At 40.6% G+C, this 17,902-nt stretch overlaps 3 protein-coding genes across 3 annotated transcripts; 2 read left to right on the top strand and 1 right to left on the bottom strand.

The window, feature by feature from the left end:
- Positions 1-119: 119 nt before the first annotated feature.
- On the top strand, positions 120-5,405 carry TOMM7 (translocase of outer mitochondrial membrane 7). The gene is made up of 3 exons (XM_053990556.1): positions 120-311; positions 3,953-4,001; positions 5,186-5,405. The coding sequence occupies exons 1-3, from the start codon at positions 209-211 to the stop codon at positions 5,199-5,201; spliced, it is 168 nt and encodes a 55-aa protein (XP_053846531.1). The 5' UTR covers positions 120-208; the 3' UTR covers positions 5,202-5,405.
- LOC128814577 (uncharacterized) lies at positions 321-2,134 on the top strand. The gene is made up of 2 exons (XM_053990547.1): positions 321-809; positions 1,704-2,134. Exons 1-2 carry the CDS (start codon positions 330-332, stop codon positions 1,839-1,841), a joined length of 618 nt encoding a protein of 205 aa, XP_053846522.1. The 5' UTR covers positions 321-329; the 3' UTR covers positions 1,842-2,134.
- An 8,274-nt stretch (positions 5,406-13,679) lies between the features above and the next one.
- On the bottom strand, positions 13,680-16,966 carry IL6 (interleukin 6). The gene is made up of 4 exons (XM_053970803.1): positions 16,709-16,966; positions 16,498-16,611; positions 16,132-16,278; positions 13,680-13,886 (listed from the first exon to the last, which is right to left on the bottom strand). Exons 1-4 carry the CDS (start codon positions 16,964-16,966, stop codon positions 13,695-13,697), a joined length of 711 nt encoding a protein of 236 aa, XP_053826778.1. The 3' UTR covers positions 13,680-13,694.
- Between the last annotated feature and the right edge of the window lie 936 nt (positions 16,967-17,902).

Below are 17,902 nucleotides of genomic sequence, written 5' to 3'. Positions count from 1 at the left end.
GCCGGGGTCGCGGCGGGCAGGGGCCACCCGGCGGACGGAGCGCACCCCGCAGCCGCCATTTCCTCGACCGCCCGAGGGCACGGCCAGCCCCGGTCCCCGCCCCGCAGCCGAGAGATGGGTCCCGCCCAGCGCAGGGCACTGTTGCGAGAGCGGCTGCGCTCCTCCTCCTGCTCCTCCTCTTCCTCCTCCTCTGTGCCCCGCCGCCGGGATGCCGAAGCTTAGCAAGGAGGCCAAGCAGCGGTTACAGCAGCTCTTCAAGGGCGGCCAGTTCGCCATCCGCTGGGGCTTCATCCCCGTAGTGCTCTATCTCGGTCAGTGCCGGGCGGGGGATGCGCGGGGGTCCTCAGCGGCCATTCCCGAGGCCGGGTCTGGGGCGGCCGGCTCCGATGGCCGCTCTCCGCCCCCCGGCCCGCCCGGACGCTGCTGGGGAGCGGCGGGGCCGAGGGAAGGGCCCGGGGGCCCAGGGCCGCCCCGCCGCGCTGCCCCCACCGCCCGCGGCAATCGCCGCGCATGTGCGGAGGGGAGGGCGGGGTTGCCCTTGGCAGAACCGAGACGGGAAGGCTTTTGGTTTGGTTTGGTTTTTTTGTTTGTGTGTTTGTATGGTTTTTGTTTGTTTTCCCCCTCTCTTTGTAAAGAAGAAGTATGTGATCTTCCCACTCTACTCGGCCCTGGCGAGGCCACATCTGGAGTGCTGTGTCGAGTTCTGGGCTCCTCAGTACGGGAAAGATGAGCTGCTGGAGAGGGTCCAGCGCAAGGCCACGAGGATGATTACGGGACTGAAACATCTCTCTTATGAGAAGAGAGTGCGGGTACTGGGCCAGTTTAGTCCAGAGAAGTGAAGACTGGGAGGGGATCTCATTAAAGCATACAAATATCTTAAAAGGCAAGTGCCAAGAGATTGGAGCCAGACTCTTTAGTAGTGCCCAGCTGCAGGATGGAGAGCAATGGCCATAAACTGTAGAAGTAGTTTCACCTCATAAACAAGAAGTTTCACCTCAACATGAGGAAGAAATTCTTCACATTGAGAGTGTCAAAGCACTGGAACAGGCTGCCCAGGGAGGTCGTGGAGTCTCCCTCTCTGAAGAAATTCAAAACCCACCTGGACACATTCCTGTGTCACCTGCTCTAGGGTGACCCTGCCGTATCAGGGGTTGGACTAGGGGATCTCCAGAGGTCCCTTCCAATCCTAACAATTCTGTGGTTCTGTAATAAAGAGGTTTTTGCCCCTTGTCCTCCCTGGAGGCCAGTCCTGTGTGAGGGCCTCTCTGGGGCAGAGCACTGCAGCAGCCAAACAGCAAATGGGGCTGCGATTTAACCCTGTGTCAGTGACTGCCTGCTGTAGTAGTCAAGGCTGTCCTTTGTGCTCTAGGGAGTCTGTGGTGAGCAGAACGCTGGGAGCTCTGCTTCATGGCACTGAGGGCATTGGCAGCCTCTGGCTGAGATTGAATTTCCAGCAACAGGAATACAGGTTACAGTCTCTCTCCCACCAAAAATAGTGTGGCTCCTGTTTCCAAGCTGCAGTGGAATGTTAAGGGGATGCTTTGCTGTTGTGCCTGGTGCCCAGGATATATTTTGCTTGCTCCTGTCATCGGGCTGGCCAGGCATCACTACCACACAGTAGTTCTGCTGAGTTAGAGAGGTATGCCATCAGCTGTCCGTGTTAAAGAGAGGCCAGACACTTTTGTTCACTTCTTTTGTAACAGACGGGTCCAGGAAGGCTGATCCCTGCAATTCATTTGGCTTACTTTCTGCCCAAACTGTTGGGCCTTTTGGGAAAAGCACCTAAACCAGGCAAGCATCTTTGCACTGAATGCAAACATGAAGGACGGCTGGGAGCTTGATGTGTTTTCAGTCAAATCTGAGAAGTTGTTTTGATTAATTGAAGGGAATGCAGTGCCTGGTTTGAAGGGCTTTGCTTGTTTATAGATAACAACCAGGAAAACGTTGGTCTCTTCAGCTGTTACAGCAGTGCTTTAACAACAACTGCAAGCAAAAGAAGTCACTTCAAAAACTATGGAAAAAACTAATTAGCATTATTGGGTCTGAACTTTAATTGCATTCCCATTTTCAGTTTATCAGTGATTTTAAATTAATAAGTTTTGGGTGGGAATTTCAGCAGTGTTTTGTGACCTAATTTGTTGTTGAAGTTTTGTTTAGATTTTACTTCCATGACAGTGTCTGTGGATGTTGGAAAGATGCTCTTTTTTCTTAGTGACATCAGAGTGTCACATTAGTTGCATTAGTGACATTAATAAGTTCGTTCAAATTTTATAAGGCCACCTTACTGTGTTTACAGTTGCACTAATACCAGGGTGCCTAGTATATTTTTTGTCGTGTAGCAGTGAGAAATTTAAGTTGTAATAGTTTAGGTTCATATCTCCAGAAAATAAGTGTGCTGTCGCACATCTACATTGCCTTCTTATAAATTTATCTGCAGTAATGAAAGTATAAGCAGATGGGAGGGGGAAGTGCAGATGCCACCTTGATTGCCATAGACATTTGGAGGTGGCATGTACTCAAAGTCTGCAGGATTTAAAGGATCTCTTCTCTACTGGGATTTCTTTTGAATCTGGGAGGGAAGGTGTGACCCTGTGTGTATAAAATACATGCTGAACTAAAAATAGGGAAGGAAATGGTGAGCAAATTTGAGCCTGTAACTTTCTCTGTAAGGCTTTCTAGCTCAGGGCATGTAGGAAGAGCCCAGTACGAGAACGTGCTATTATAGGTAATTGGTGGGGTTTTGTTGTATTTTTTTCAACTTTCTTTAAAGTGGCTGCCTGGTTTTAAGTCAGTAAATTAGACCAATGCAGTTTTTTTAAACCTGGTTTGCTTATTTAAAAGTACTGGGAGTAAGGCGAGGAGCCAGAAACATTCACACACACAGAGTGTGGCTGCAATTCATGAATTTTTAAGCTCTGTTGCTGGACAGTATGACAGACAAAGAACTTGGGTCAGGATGTCTAAGTTTCTCAAATCATTCAAGGTTATCTTCAAAGAGCTTTTCCAGTGCCTGTGAAGTTAATGGAAGTTTTTCCATTAACCTTTGTGGCCTGTGTTTCAGGCAACATGACATTAATTATTTTCTGTAAATGATGGAAACAATATGTTTCATGAAACATTCACTTCTAGATAGCCAGTGTAGTATTGAACAGTGCCTGAATTGCATGATACTGTTTCAAGACTTTTATTTTACGGTCCAGAAAACAAATATATTTAGTATGCTAAACCTTCAGTTGCTTCCCTAGTATACATATAACTTTAATCAATTGGTATATTTGAGTCTCTGGGGACTGGGGATGAACTCTTTGTAGTTAACTTTAATTTCGTTTTCCTGGGTATTAGAAAACAGCTTGTTGTTTTGCAAGCTTTAGTAGTATGTAACTTTTTCCAAAAAGTGCCAATCAGAATAGAAGATTTGAGGTTTAATTGATTTAACATTTAGCATCTGTCATACTAAATTGAGTGAACTGTTAATGAAATACTGCTGTTAAGTTCTGTGTCGGATGTCACTGGATAATTGCCTGTTAGGCCTCAAGGTGTTTACACCAGTTTTAAGTGCCTTTGTTGGTAGAGCCCTGCTAGATTGCTTTCTGAACAACATTTAAAATCTGTGGGTTTGTGTGTGTAAAAGTATGTATGTCTTGATCTCTGGGATAGATGACTTCCTTCATCTCACACAGTTAGTTGATCCTGAATTTTAAGCCAGGTAAGACTTTAAAAAAAAAAAAAGTGTACACTGGTATTTATTTTCTTTGCTTTCTAACCCTTGTAAGAATATGCAGTTTTTATTCAGGTCAGTGTACAGCTTCATGAATCACAATTCTGTGTTCAGTAGTTTTCTTTTTTATTGCTATTTAATGGGTTGGAATAACTTCATAGAGATTTAACTATGTAGGAATCTGCACATATTTGTTTATTTTTATATATGTATGTAATGTATGTTTCACTTCAGGTTTTAAAAGAGGTGCAGATCCTGGAATGCCTGAGCCAACTATCTGGAGGTATGTATTGGTTCCAAATGTTCATACAAACCCAGTGCAAATAGTTACTCGTTTGGGTGTTATCTCCAGCCAGCAACAGTTGTGAATGATGCTTCCATCCCTTGTTTTTAATTGTTGTGGTTCTTGTTTCTTTGGAAATTCAAATGACAAGTCAGCAAAGTTCTAGTTCTTGAAAAGACCTTTCTCTTAATCTTGCATAGTTTTTAAGATATGGAAGTTCCTGTGTCTTTTGCATGACAGCTGCCCTTTTAATCTGATGTAGAGCTAGTTTGTGCAAGTTTCTGCACAGAACAATAACTTCTCAGATTTCTAGCACAAATGGAAACCAAAATCCAATCTCCTGCCTTTGCAAATGAGGAATAGCACTGCATAAGAGGTGCATGAAATAAAGGGCTGTATCCTTCAGTATTAGTCACTGTCATGAAGCAAAGTGCATTTGGCTTGTGTTGCCTCTTTCTTGTGGGACTCTTTGTTATGCTGCAATGTTATGGGATTAGTAATGCTTAAGTTCTAGTGACATTTAAGTGTTATTGAAGGGCCTCCTTGGGTCTAACTAATTAAAAGTTTTGGAGAAAGGGTGGTTCTTCTGTTTTTCAAGAAATGCCTTGGATTACTGTGCAGAACCAGGTATTCCTAAAACAAATAATTGACGGACTGTATTGTTTGCAAAGTCATAGATTAACTCTTCTTAATTTACATAGCTACAGTATATAGAAATCCCATTTATAGGATTCAGTAGAAACAGTAGAAAATATGGGGAAAACAGTGGTAAGATCATATTGCAATTTCAGTGGTCTACTGTTGTCTTAATAACCAAGTTGCTGCAGTTGTTTGCTTGCTGACAGTGTTTCTATGTTTAGCTTCACTGGAGGTTTGAGACTTCTTTTTTTGATGTGCATCTGTACAGTGTAAAAGATGTGTTTTGTACCAGAATATATATGTAGATACCATGAACAGATGTTTTGTCTAATCTGCGGCTTACAGATGCTCATTTTTGAGAGAACATGTTGGTGCTCTGTAGTCTTAAATTTTACTTTAAAAGTGGCATTATTTCAGTATTTTGGGGGCTAGTGTTTATTCTGTACATTTGTAGGGCTGTTCCTCCAGACTTGTGTTTTACATATATCGATTTAAAGACAAGTACATGCTGCAAATCTGACTTTGATTTCCCCCTCCCCCTTCAGTCTGCTTTGGGGATGAAGGCTGTGGTGGTCCTGTTGTAGACGCAGCCGATGGACAGAGTGTCAGAAGATACGTACATTCCAGAGGATGAGGCCGACACTTAGACCAGCTGGCTCAATCAGCTTGCTAATGCCATAGGTTGTACATACAACAAAATGAAGTTTATATGGACCTAACTTATTTGCATTACGGTGTAATTAAATAAATACTGTTTGAATGGAAGCATGTTGTTTTTAAGTCTTTACATAATATAATGTAGTGGTTTATTTATTACAGAAACCCGTGGTGGGGGTTTTGTTTTGTTGTGGTTTTTTTCCCAAAATATGATGATATTTAATTCCCATACTTATCCCTGTTAACAGTTGCCTTTTGGGTAAAGATTCCTCTTTATCTTCACAGTAACCAGAAATTTGAGCCAATGTTTTAAATACTTCAATATTCCTCAAAAATTCCTTGCCCAGATGTTGGTAAGCCTCTGTGGATGGTTACTGTGCTGTTCCACTTCAGGTTTTTTATCTCCTTCTGGATTCTTTTATCTGTGGATACAGTAAGGATTGAGGGATGTATATGTTTATGTTTTCTAGCACATTCAGATACTAAAAAAGTATTCTTTCCTGCTACCTTTAAATGCTCTCTATGTTTTCTGGGATTTGGGATGGGGTGGGAGGACAGAACAGTTGAGTGCTCTGTGTGTATGTGTATAAATTGCTCTTATTGTAAGAGAAAGTTACTAATGTATAACTGACAGAAGAAAACAAGTACACTAAACAAGGTATGTGCTTCATTTTTATGCTGAAGTCTTGCTCTTTGTACCATGGCTGTTTTGGTTTCAATTGGTTTTCTCTCTTTTAACGCTGAAGTTCAAGCACTTAAATGGTGACTGGTTTCTGTTAAATAGAAGCTGTTTTGGGTAGATTGCTCTCTCCCTTCCAGAACTGTGTAGGGTAGTTTGTATCTCTGCAGTGATTTTTAAAAAATAATGTTTATTAGCTCCAAATTATCATTGCAACAAAGGTATTCTAGATTTTGGCATGGCTTTTTTTTTTTTTTTAACCCCACAGATTTTCCAGGCTTTTTTTACATTAATTAAGTGTTTAAGAATAGGAGATTCCTCGTTTTTTAATCTGCCATGGCAATTCATGGTAAAATGTTACTATGTTTAAAGGCTGTGATTGGAGAAACAGAGAGAAATGAGCCAAAGGAGAAAACTTAAAATAAAGGAGAAGAATTGGATAGAAAAAAGTGAAAACGTTTATGAGAGCTAATGCAAACCAGCATGTTCTTTAAAATTCCATTAATCATGATGACTCAAAATGCCATGAAATACTGGCATGGCTAATGCTGATAGACTGCTGACAGTGGAACAGTACAAGGACTGAATGCAGAACAGTGTCTTCTGACCATGTATCCTTTTGCTAGTGCAGCCTTTTGCTAGTGCAGAAAAGTGCCTTTTCTCTTACAGTAACTTGAGATTAATGTAACTGCTTATAGTCTTAAATTATGGAAGAAATTAAATTTTTGATTATTTTTCTGGACTGATGATATCTAATGGTAATAGTAATAAAATAATCTGTTGGTACTTGGTAGGGGCTTTAATCATGATTAGGAACATTTTTTTTCTGTTGAATTTCGTGCAGTAACCTGAGATATTCAGTACTAAGAGATACAGTATTTGGTGTGAAGTAACTCGTATTTCTCAATCAGATTTTACATTTCACACGGGTGTACAATACCCAAAACGCAGCAGTGGGTGGATGGACCCAAACACCTGCAGAAGTGTATTTCATGTGCCCTGTTGTGTGTCTGACATTTGGGGATGTGGTTTGTGGGTGGTAACCGCCACATGGTTGCTCTGGCTGCTTTCCAAGAATTATAGTATTTGGCAAGAGGTAGAGAAATAGGGAAGTGTTTCCTCTTTCGTTAAAAGTTTTACAAAAGCATGCATGTGTCAAGCACAGGACAGATTTTGTGACGTCTCCATGCTGTAAGTTTGTCTTAAAAATAGTTGCATTTCAGATTTTTTGCGACTTGGAATTACTGGATAAATATTGCTTATGCAATTCTTACTTTAAGCACATTGGATAGGAAATTTTTGGTAATTCACTGCTACTAAAGTATGTTTCAGGAAAGTTATTAGCATAGAAATCTTGGGTTTTCAGGTTGAGGGAGAAAAAGTCTTTTATAGTACCTTCAAGTCAGGTTAAATTGAATGCCAGTATGTAGTATAATGTTTTTTGCTTATACATCCAGATTTTCATTCCATATAGTGTTCTTCCTGTAATTAAAAGGTAAATGAAACTTCTCCTTAAATAAACATTTATATTCTTCCCTGGTGGGAAAAAAAAACAAACAAAAAAAGAAACAGGTATTTATCATTAAGTCATGGTAATTAATTGTAAGGTAGCAAAAAAAAAAAAAAGAGATATTTTTCTTTAAGTTTGAAAAGGAAGAAATCATTGGTATGGGTGTTTTGAAGTTACTTTGAAGTTTTTGTTATTTTCACAAAATTTGGATGTGGTTGTAAGAGCACAGTAGTGGTTTGGGAAGTTATATATTAAAGAGATTCCTGTGAAAAATCTGAATTCCCTTAAGAAAGGTCAGAAATACGCTAGTTTTAGCAAGACTGGGTGTTTTTTTTTTTTTTTGGTGGTGCTAGGGAGAAGAGGGCAGGTCTATGGAGTGAGGTGGAAGAACTCTCATGTTGATCAAGGCTGGGGACTTAATTTAGATGTTATTAATTTCAAGTGTTTTAATCTATGATTTTTTTCCTTTCTGATTTTCTCCCAGTAGAACTTGAGAAAATTTTATTTTAGGGTCACATGGGAGACACTTAGAAAAGGACAAGTATGGGTTTTCCTGCTTGACTGTATTGATCTCTGTCACTGAATCGGTGCTTTGTGCAGCCAAGTGCAGATTCTTTACTGTGATGGGGCTTGTGATGGAGTCCTGTGAGCTTAGTGTTGGAATAAAGCCAGTGAGCATAGTTTACTGAAAAATGGGCTCTGGCTACCACAGCTGAGCTCAAGGCTGCAGTGTAGATCTATGAAATAAAATCATTGATGCCTTCCTGAGTTTGGTGGAGATTGTACTGACTTTGAGGTATCCTGTTGATTGTAGCCCAGAGATAGGGATTGTTTGGCTTTTTACTTTGTGCCTTCAAAATGGAGGGGTGTGGAGTGTACTTGTGTTTGCCTCAGTGTCAGGGAAATGCCATCTGTCACTGGAGCCTGTTGCACCTGGTGACAAGCAATTGTGCAAGAGACAGAGAGGGAGTCTTGTGAGTTTGGTGGTTTTCTTGGTCTTGGTGTATGGACAGTGTGTCTCCTGCTTAGCAGGGTAGAAAAAGAATGGTCAGTTTAGTGTTATCACTAAGGGGAAAAAAAAATCTGGCTTTCAGTATAATTTTGTTCTTAATAATTAATCTACAAAGAAATCTATCTGTCTACTCCATAAACTCTTCAAGGCCTGACCAGTTGTGAGGCAAAATTAAGGGACCAGGAATTTGTAACAGGTTTTTAAGTCTGCTACAAATGCCTGGTGTGAACACAGCTGGTACAAAGTAACTGGACTGTATCTCATCATAGATATAAAACAGAGGCTGTGTGACTTTTTTTTTTTTTTTCCTTGAATGAATTCATCAGCAAAGCTCCTATTAGCTGAACTATAACATTTAAACACATAAACTGTGCAGACCAAACCAATGTTCAGAATTTTGTCACAACAGGCCCATTCTGGTGAAGTATAAAACTTGTCTTTTGCTACTTTGTATGACTGTGTTCCAAAATGGCTGTAGATGACAAAGAGCTGCTTAAGATCTCATTTTCTTGCATTGTGTGGTAAATTAAACAGACATCTAACATAATGGTTTTTATCAGGAAAATTAAATCAAACTGTATGTTTTTGGAAATATTTTGTTACAGTCTTGGAATTTAAGCTATGATGACACTGATGATATTTGGAAATTAAAGCTCATTACATCTGTTTTCACCACAGGAGGAGAGACCACATCCTGTTAAATGTCATATGACTTATTTATTAACGACTTAATTGCAATTTCTAAATACTTCTCCATGATGGTATGTGATGCAATACCCTTTTCTTGGTTAAGTTTGTGGGTTACATATATTGTTTCTTGGTCATGGTTATATTAATTCAGGACTAGAGGATGGGTTAGGTGGAGTGAGTATTTCTGTGTGAAAAAGAATATGGCAAGGCAAATCAAATCTCAATGCTTTGATTCTGATGGTGAATGTTTGATTTTTTTAAAACATTTTCTCAGGAATTATTTTCTCAGGAAAGAGTGAATCTTAGATTCTGATCACTGAATAGAAATCCAGATTGCAAAATTTATGAAGAGTGTCTTCTGATGACTGCCAAAGTCAGTGTTGAAAATATAGGAGGAGTTGGTTAAATATGTTTAATTACAGAAATTGGTTGATTTTGCTAGTAATTCATGGAGGTAGTACTTCAAAGTTGAAGCCCGCGGAGGTTGCATTTTTTGGGAGCAGGGGGGGTAGGTGGGTTTTGGTTTCTCCCTTATTAAGAAGAGGAAAGAAATTCATTGAGCGAGATCAGAAATGGTTATCTAATCATTTGACTTGAAAAGCAAGGACTTAGTCACAAGGTTTGTAGTTACATATATATATATATATATATATATATGTATATATATATATATGTGTATATATATATATATATATGCTTTTTTTTTTTGCTAATACTTTGACCATGAGGACTTTGATGTATACTACTGCATACTTACCTTTCCATCATTTTATCTTTGAAGTTGAAATTGGAAAATATTATTAGTTACAAATAACAATGACAAACAGGGGGAAGTTTCCTATCAAGCTAAGCTGACCTATTGGCTCCTTACTGCTGAAAAGTGATGCTGCTGTCGCGCTTTACTGGTGCTGTAACTCTTCCATCTCTTGTAGCATCAGCTTGGTTTAGCTAATCTCACCATCAGCTGTTGATAAAATCTGTGGAGGCACTAGAGATGCATGCAGTCTCATTCAAGTAGCTGTTCTTTCTGCCAAAATTTAGTGTTTACACCAGTACTGGGTAGGGAATAGTGCTGCAACCTGGGAAGTTGGTCAGGCTGAAATGTTTTCCACTTTTTTTTTCCTTAGAAGTTTCTTACACAGTAAAATAGGATTTAAAAAATAGAAAAATGGTACTTCCGAGACTATCCCTTATCCCCACCCCCCCACTTTTCTATTACAGATGACTTTAATATTAGGTTACATTCTGTCTTTTTGGTTTTTTGGGGATTGTTTTGGGATTTTTTTCTCTCTTGTCCAGCATTCTGGTGTTACAGCAACTGCTCTTGGGAACATTTTGTTTGTCATCCTAAACACTGTTTCTGAATACTGTGGGCTTTTTTTGCACACTGTATAATGTATGCATGCTTTTCAGCATAGCTTTACCTTCTTCCTTCTTTGGGAATTTAAAATCGGGATGAAGGGAGCTGGTAATCTGTGAAGCATTCCAAAATCTCAGTGTGAGGTTAACGACTAAGGATGAGTGGAAATGTGGGGAAAGGCTAGCTAGGATGTTGCAGGGTGAGGCTAGTCCTGGACAACAGCAGCCAGAATGCTGCTGTGGTGGGTAATTTCATATTTTTTTAGGTCATTATTAGCAGGTCTTTTTTTATTTGGGTTCTGTTAGTGGGGTTTTTTTTTGTTGTTTTGGTTTTTTGAGTTTTCTTTGCTCAGTGAATTGGCTGTCAGTTAAGAAGATTTCTCTTCAATAGAAGTGTTGAGGCATTGTTGATGAGTGTAGTTAGGACTGCTCACTTTTTACTATTGTTCTAGGTTTTTTTATGTGTTTGTGCTGGTCTTCCAACTAAAATAAATGCCTTTGTGTGTTTTACTGATGTAAAATAGTTTCTACAGAGCAAACTGGAAAAATAATGATAAGTTGGTTCATTTGCGAGGCCCTGTAACATGCTCAGCAGTGTTTAGGTCTTCTCTGATTTCATCTGAATTCCCTACTGCAAATATTTGTGTATCAGAAGCACCAGTGGGTGTTGGTTTCAGCACGTGGTGCTGATCCTGGGAGCAGTCTCTGAAGTTGCCACTGTGATGGGAGATTGATGGTCAGCAAGGCAGCTGCTGCATTGAAGGACCCTGAGAACTGTGGAGGAGCCAAAGGTAAAATAATGGCAGCTCAGTGACACCATCAGGGATAACACTTTGCTCCAGGAAGGACTTCAAAGTTGACCTCCCCACCCAACAAGTGGTAATCTTTGCTCATCTTCTGCACCCCAAAGTGTGGCAGCATTTACATATTTACTGGCATTGCAGACAGCCTGGGGTAGCTATCAGCTGAAGGGTGCTGTGGTGGAAGTGTCGGTGCTTGTCTGTCAGTTGTTGCAAGGGATTTCAGCTCCAATTCTTACATGATTTTTGGCGTTTCAGAGGATCAGTGTGAGTTTGTTTAGATGCAGTGTACATAGTAATTAATGGTGATTTTATGCAGCTACTCTCTATTGGGAGATGTGAAACCAGGAGAAGCCTTTCCTTTTGGTCAGTTTTCTTCCTTTTTTATTTTTTCCCCTCTCTGTTCTCACATAGTAGTTAGGTCCAGTGTGGGATCCAGTTTGGGTCTTATAGCTATTATTGGCATAATAAAGGCCAGAAAGGTCTCAAACAAAAAAGGTCACTAAGAGAAAATTCCTGTGAATGTAAGCAGTGAAAATGCTAAGCCAGGCTTTCTTATGTTTCCTGAGCGTGTGCCAGGACAGTTAAAGTAGGATCTTGCATGCTGTTAGAAAACCCATTCACCACAGACATCTTTCTTTCAAGATCTCCTTGAGATCTCTTCATTCCTTCACCAGATGTTGCTCAACTTGAGATGACAGTTTTACCATATTGGGCAAAGCAGTGTTTTGTTTTGTTTTTGAGAATCTGAGATGTGAGCAGTGGGTGGACTGGTCACTGTTTTGGCATCCCCAGTGGTGGAATGCATATGTGGACAATCAGATCACTCAGAGGAAGAGGAGAGTTTGCTGACATCCTTATCCACATTCCAAGGCATGCCTTTCATCTGCGCATCTTCACCACTGTGCCAGAAGGAAAAGTGAGGGTAATTAATAATCTACCATTTTTAGGGACAAAGCTTGAGGGACTTCTGCTGCCTGCATCCCTTGTGTGGTCTGTGAGTTCTTCTGAGTTTGGATATATGAGGTACCTGCACAGCTTACAGTGCTGCAGAGGATGTAGGCAAGTTTCAGTGGTTTGGTACTCAGGTACTCAGGCTTAAGTCCTGTTCTGTATTGGTTTTGGTTGTTTTTGTTTTTTTTTTTTTTTTTGTTTTTTTTTTGGTTTTTTTTTTTTTGTTTTTTTTTTGTTTTTTTTTGTTTTTTTGTTTTTTTTTTGTTTTGTTTTTTTGGGTTTTTTTTTTGTTTTTTTTTTGTTTTTTTTGGTTTTTTTTTTTTTGTTTTGGTTTGTTTTGTTTGTTTGGTTGGTTGGTTTTTTTTTTCCGCACAGGTATTCAAGAATATGCATTTGTGGTGTGTGGCTTGTCCATACTAGTGAAATATAAATTATAAAAGACAAATGCATGTTGCTGCATTGCTCAGCAGCAATATGTTGATTTATATTGCTTAAGGAAATAACCTAAATTTCTTTTTTTCTACTTCTTGCAGTAGGAGCCAGAGCTGTTTAACCAAACTTGGAAAATTCCCCTGGATGCCAGCAATAAAACTAATCAGAGGAAAGTATTCATGTCAAAGTGGTTAATGTGGTTGTCTCACCACTTTATTTATTTAAAATAGACTATTTGACTTGTAAGAAGATCTTTACAAACAATGTTATTGGGTGTTCTTTATTAAATATAAGGCGCTTGTCCATTTGTGTCTCAGGAGCATTGATGGTTTGTCTTGTTCATTCTTAAGTGCCCTTTTCAGTGCATCTGGTTCCTTCATATCCCATTTTAAGAATTGTATGATAATCAAATTGTCTACATGTGTACGTATGTGCTGTGTAGAGAATTGGCCTAATTATACAGAGAAGTTATTGAAAGTGGTTATTCTGATAATTGCAGGCATTAAAACCTGGATATATTAGAGTGCTTTGGTCTTATTTAAAGTTCACAGAGGTTATACAAGCTTTTTTTAAAAATCGGCTTTTATTTGTCTTAAAAATATAAAAAAGTCATAAATACCATCTCTCAAATATATAAAAACATAAATTACACAAAAGATTTTTGGGTTCTGAAAATGTTTTTTTTTTTTAACACATATTAAATAAGTTTATTATCTGAATAGTACCATTAGAAAGGAAATAAAATACATAATTTGTTTAAATTATTTCTAAATATTGAAAATATAAATAAATATTAAAAACTAATAAATATCTTAAATACAATAAATAAGTTCCTAGAAGGAAATGGGAATGTATATAGATGCAAACCATTGTTACTATTTCTAGTTCTTAAAACAGAACAACACTGTTATCTGCCACCTGACAGATCTGTAACAAAAGGATTGTGCCTGAACTAAAACATTCAAACACTGAAACTCCTGGTGTTTTTCAAATAGCGCACGGCCCTCACTGTCTTCTCCATAAATGAAGTAAAGTCTCGGAGGATGAGATGGATGGTGATTTTCTCTGTCCAGTCCTTAGTGGACTGCAGCTTTGTGCGGAGGGATTCCTGGGTAGCTGCATCTGGAATGATCACTTCTTCGGGATTGATCACCTGTGAAAAAGACAATATTGGAGGGCCTTGATTAAAACACTGTCACTGAGCCTGTTGGAGAGCAATGCTTTGTATTTTCCCAGCCTGCTGCATATCCACTTTTACTGTACTGCAGACAACAGCCCTCCCTGGGACCCATGCTTTCCTCCAGCCCTGTTTCTGTGGAGAGGTGTGAGGAATGCTGTTGCCTGGTACAACTGCTGTGTAGGAATCCCTGGGCTATATTGTTTTGGTTTGAATGCAACCTCGGGCATCGCAGTCCAACAGGCTCTGAGCAGATCAATACACCCCTCCTGCTCTTTGGAGGTCACATGGTTGGTTGGGTAGGGAGATGCTGATCATGGTTTGTCCTAACCTGCACTGCTCCATCCTGAGTCATAAGTCAGTCATTGGCTGACATTGGAGTACTCTCACATTTTGTAACAGATTAACAAGTTTCCAAAAATGTCAGACTTGTTTAGCTGCTTAATTCTTACTTTCCAGGCATTTAGTCACATGTGAGACTAAGTGCCACCAACTTTCACTGATATGTGAGAGCATAACTACAAGATGAGTAAAAGTTATTTATCTAATGACTTATTTATCTAATGCTGACTCACAGCACCGTGCACCAAGTACCTAAAGGCCTTTGAAGAACTTGTCCCAAGAAGTGGGACTAATGAAAACGGGAGTTACATACCCAAATCATGGAGCTGTTTTAGGTGATTTGGAGTCCAAAGTTCTAGCAAGTATCTGCTTAATCCCGTGTTTAGGATCTCTCCTATCCTTTAACAAGTGGCAAAAAGATGCAAACCTCCTTCTGGAACATCTTTTTTGTGAAATATAAGAGAGAAATATTCTTCCTATCCAGACTACTTGAGAGTGTGTTCTCATCACACCCCCTTTTCCTGGTATGCCCAGCTCCTTGTGCTCTGTTAAAGCTTGTATCTGGATATCCAGACAGGTATCATGCTGGTGGATCTATTTAACCACAAGTGATGGATTCTGGCTTTGCTGTCCTTGCCTTAAATAGCAGACTTTTCTCTCAAAAAAAAAAAAAAAATTTCCAACATGAAGATCAAGGCCTTTTGTCAAAAACTCCAGTTTCTACAGGTGCAGGTTTTGCTTTTGATCACTTTAATTCTTTGTTTAATTCTGCCTGTTTTGATTACCTTGGTCAAAAAAAAAAAAAAAAAAATCCAAACTCCCCAGCCCAACAAACCTAATCTCTCTCAGTTACGAAACAAACTTTCTTCAAACTTGTGTATCAAGCTGGAAGCCAGTAATCAGTTGCTGTCTTATGACAGGACTATTATTCTTAGCTAGCACAGTGTGAAAAAAAGCAGTTCAGCTTCCTTTCGCATAAAGAATGATGGGCATAAGTAAATATGTTAGGAAAGGTATGGCAAACACACAATAAACAATAGACTTTTCACATGCCGAAAATTGCCTGGAAGGAAATAATGCCCCAAGATTTCTGCAGTCCTTACCTGGGTGATTTTTAATCAGGCAAATGCTTTCCCCAAAGACAAAAGGAAGCGTTCATATTAAGGACTGTTAAAACGAGCAAGAACTACAGGAATTAAGTAAATTTTTGAAGTGTGATCTTTCAAAACTCTCCAAAACATGAAAAATGTCTGTCAGAAATTAATAGCATTTTAGTTTACTAAATGAAGAGAGAAATTGGTATTTTTGTGAAAGAAGATTTTTTGCAAGCAAAATATGTGTTTCTCAGTAGGGAGCTATCTGGTATATTGACAACAGTATCTCAATATGCCATACAGCTTGGCTTAAAAGTTTGGTTTGGAGAGTTTTAAAGATAAATAATATTCTAAAAATACACTTGGCTTTTTTTTTTTTTTTTAATGTGGGCTTTTAAAAAAAGTTGCTGACTCCTACTTCTCAGTGGGTTCCAACATTAGTATGGGCTGAATTGCAGTTCAGCAGTTATAAACAAGCTCTCTGAGAAATCATATTTCTATCAGCCAGTTTAGTATATTTGTTCTTAAAATGATGCATTTAGTTGGTTTGGAAATTATAACTAACAACAGAAAGTAGGAAGAAGAGTTGTTTCTTTAAGAAAAGAAAGCAAAACTTTGTAAAACCTCTAAGTCATAATGCTAAGATCTGAGCATAAGAAACTGTCACCTGTTTTTTCGAGGAACTGAAACATAGCATCCTCTATTTCACATAGCATCTTCTATTTCTGACTTCACATCAGTATTAAGCCACAAAAATCATCAGAGGAAATTTAAAATCAACTCACCATCTTTCTTATGGTATGTGCCAGGTGCTCTGTACTATAGGATAGCAATTCAACATTTTGGTTTTCACTAATAAAAGTTTCTTGTATGTATTTGAGGTATGTCTGAAATGTATAAAGCCCGCTGGAGATTTTTCTCAAGCATTTATCCTGAAATGAGAGAAAGGTGAGAAAGTCACTTAGAGTTCAAAGTGCCTTGATCTCAATGCTGTGTGCAGGTTAGCAGATGATGCTCTTATAGTGTGGAGGTCTGGCCAAAGCCGGCTAGAGCCGGTACAAATCTTTAGGTCAACTTCCACAGTTCTTTTGAGCAGGCAAAATCTGCCCCAGGTAGACATGATTAGATAGGAAAGGAGAGCTGTTCCTTGCCTCATTAAAGCCGGCGAGCAGACACCCATCTTCTTCCGTCACCTTGGGAAGGTTGAGGTTGTTGTGGAGGAGCATTTCCATGCTGTTCTGGCAGACGGTAAACTTCTTGCACATCTGGGGAGAGACACGGAGAAGTTTGATCGCACCTTGTCAGGAGGCAGCCGCGGCCGAGCCAGGCGTGTGTGCGAGCCCGGGGTGCGGCCGTACCCACCTCGTCCTGCAGCTGTGCCGCCTGGTCGCGCAGCAGCCCCGCCAGCCGCAGGCTGTCGGGCAGCGCCGCCCGCCGCGCCGCCGCCTCTTCCAGCTCGGCCTCCCCCGAGGAGTCTGCGTGGGGCAGCGGGGCGGCGGCGGCCCGAGGCACCAGCAGCAGCTGCAGCAGCGGCGGCAGCAGCAGCGCGGCGCGGAGGGCGGGCGGCCGGCATCGGCCGGCGAGGGCAAGGTCGCAGCCACAGTCCCGGGGAAACTTCATGGTGCGGCTTCTTCTCGGCTCTGGCCCTGGCCCCTTCTCGTCGGCGAGGCTGGCGGGTTGAATGAGCTCCGGGCATCCCTGAACGTGTATTTATTGGGGGGGCTTCGAGATTATTCATGGCCTTGGGAAAATCCGGCATGAGAACATGGGGGTGTGTGCTCACGGAGCGCGCCCGGCTTGACAGGGCTGCTTGAGAGCCGGGATTGTGAAACGGGCCGAGGGGCGGGCAGCCGAAAGCGGCCGGTGGGAACATGAAGTAATCGTGCTCCGTAACTCCTTGAGGGCCGGGCTGCCCCCCGCACCCACCGCCGGCTCACCTGCCCCTCTGGGTCCCGGCCGGGGCTGGAGCCCCCCGATCCGGCTTTCCTCGGAGCCTGCCAGCTCCAGCCGCACAAAAACTCCTGGAAATTATACACGCATACCTGCCTATATACACACATACTTTATATATGCGATATACTTCCGTGTATTTTAATATTTTAACGTGGTTTAATGTTTTATGGATTTTGTATGGTGTATATTTATCTCTGCATTTTAGCTATTTTTATTATTTGTATATGTGAAACTAAACACCCCGGTTTAGGTGCTGGGTAGTACAAGTCGCAAGTTGCCTCTTTCTGAGTGAACTACATGTGGGTAGGATTAAATACATCAAATGCTTTAAATGGACCAAAGCCAACTCCTATGGGAGGGTGGCTGCAGGAAATGCCACGAAGTTCCCTGTTATCTGCTGCCTTATCTCTTTCTGCCTACCTGGTAGCTGTTGCAGGAATTTTAACCTTTCAGGGGGACACTTCACCCAGGGCAAGTGTGCCTGTTGGGATCAGTCTTGTAAAATGCAGGCTGAGTCAAACTGTTTAAGGCATGCTGACATTGAACTTGTGGAATGTCGAACTGATTTTGGCCAAACTTCCTTTTTTTTTTTTTTTTCTTTTT

This window comes from Vidua macroura, chromosome 1 (genome assembly GCF_024509145.1).
Source record: "Vidua macroura isolate BioBank_ID:100142 chromosome 1, ASM2450914v1, whole genome shotgun sequence".
NCBI classification, from domain to species: Eukaryota; Metazoa; Chordata; class Aves; order Passeriformes; family Viduidae; genus Vidua; species Vidua macroura.
This window is presented reverse-complemented; position numbering and strand designations above follow the sequence as displayed.

Excerpts from the sequence above, each read along its gene's own strand:
- TOMM7 (XM_053990556.1), top strand. The coding sequence starts at position 209 with ATGCCGAAGCTTAGCAAGGAGGCCAAGCAGCGGTTACAGCAGCTCTTC. Across the intron at positions 312-3,952 it reads CCCCGTAGTGCTCTATCTCG|GTTTTAAAAGAGGTGCAGAT; the intron begins GTCAGTGCCGGG and ends GTTTCACTTCAG.
- LOC128814577 (XM_053990547.1), top strand. The coding sequence starts at position 330 with ATGCGCGGGGGTCCTCAGCGGCCATTCCCGAGGCCGGGTCTGGGGCGG. Across the intron at positions 810-1,703 it reads CTTATGAGAAGAGAGTGCGG|ACGGGTCCAGGAAGGCTGAT; the intron begins GTACTGGGCCAG and ends CTTTTGTAACAG.
- IL6 (XM_053970803.1), bottom strand. The coding sequence starts at position 16,966 with ATGAAGTTTCCCCGGGACTGTGGCTGCGACCTTGCCCTCGCCGGCCGA. Across the intron at positions 16,612-16,708 it reads CGGCACAGCTGCAGGACGAG|ATGTGCAAGAAGTTTACCGT; the intron begins GTGGGTACGGCC and ends GTCTCTCCCCAG. Across the intron at positions 16,279-16,497 it reads TGCTCGCCGGCTTTAATGAG|GATAAATGCTTGAGAAAAAT; the intron begins GCAAGGAACAGC and ends CTCTCATTTCAG.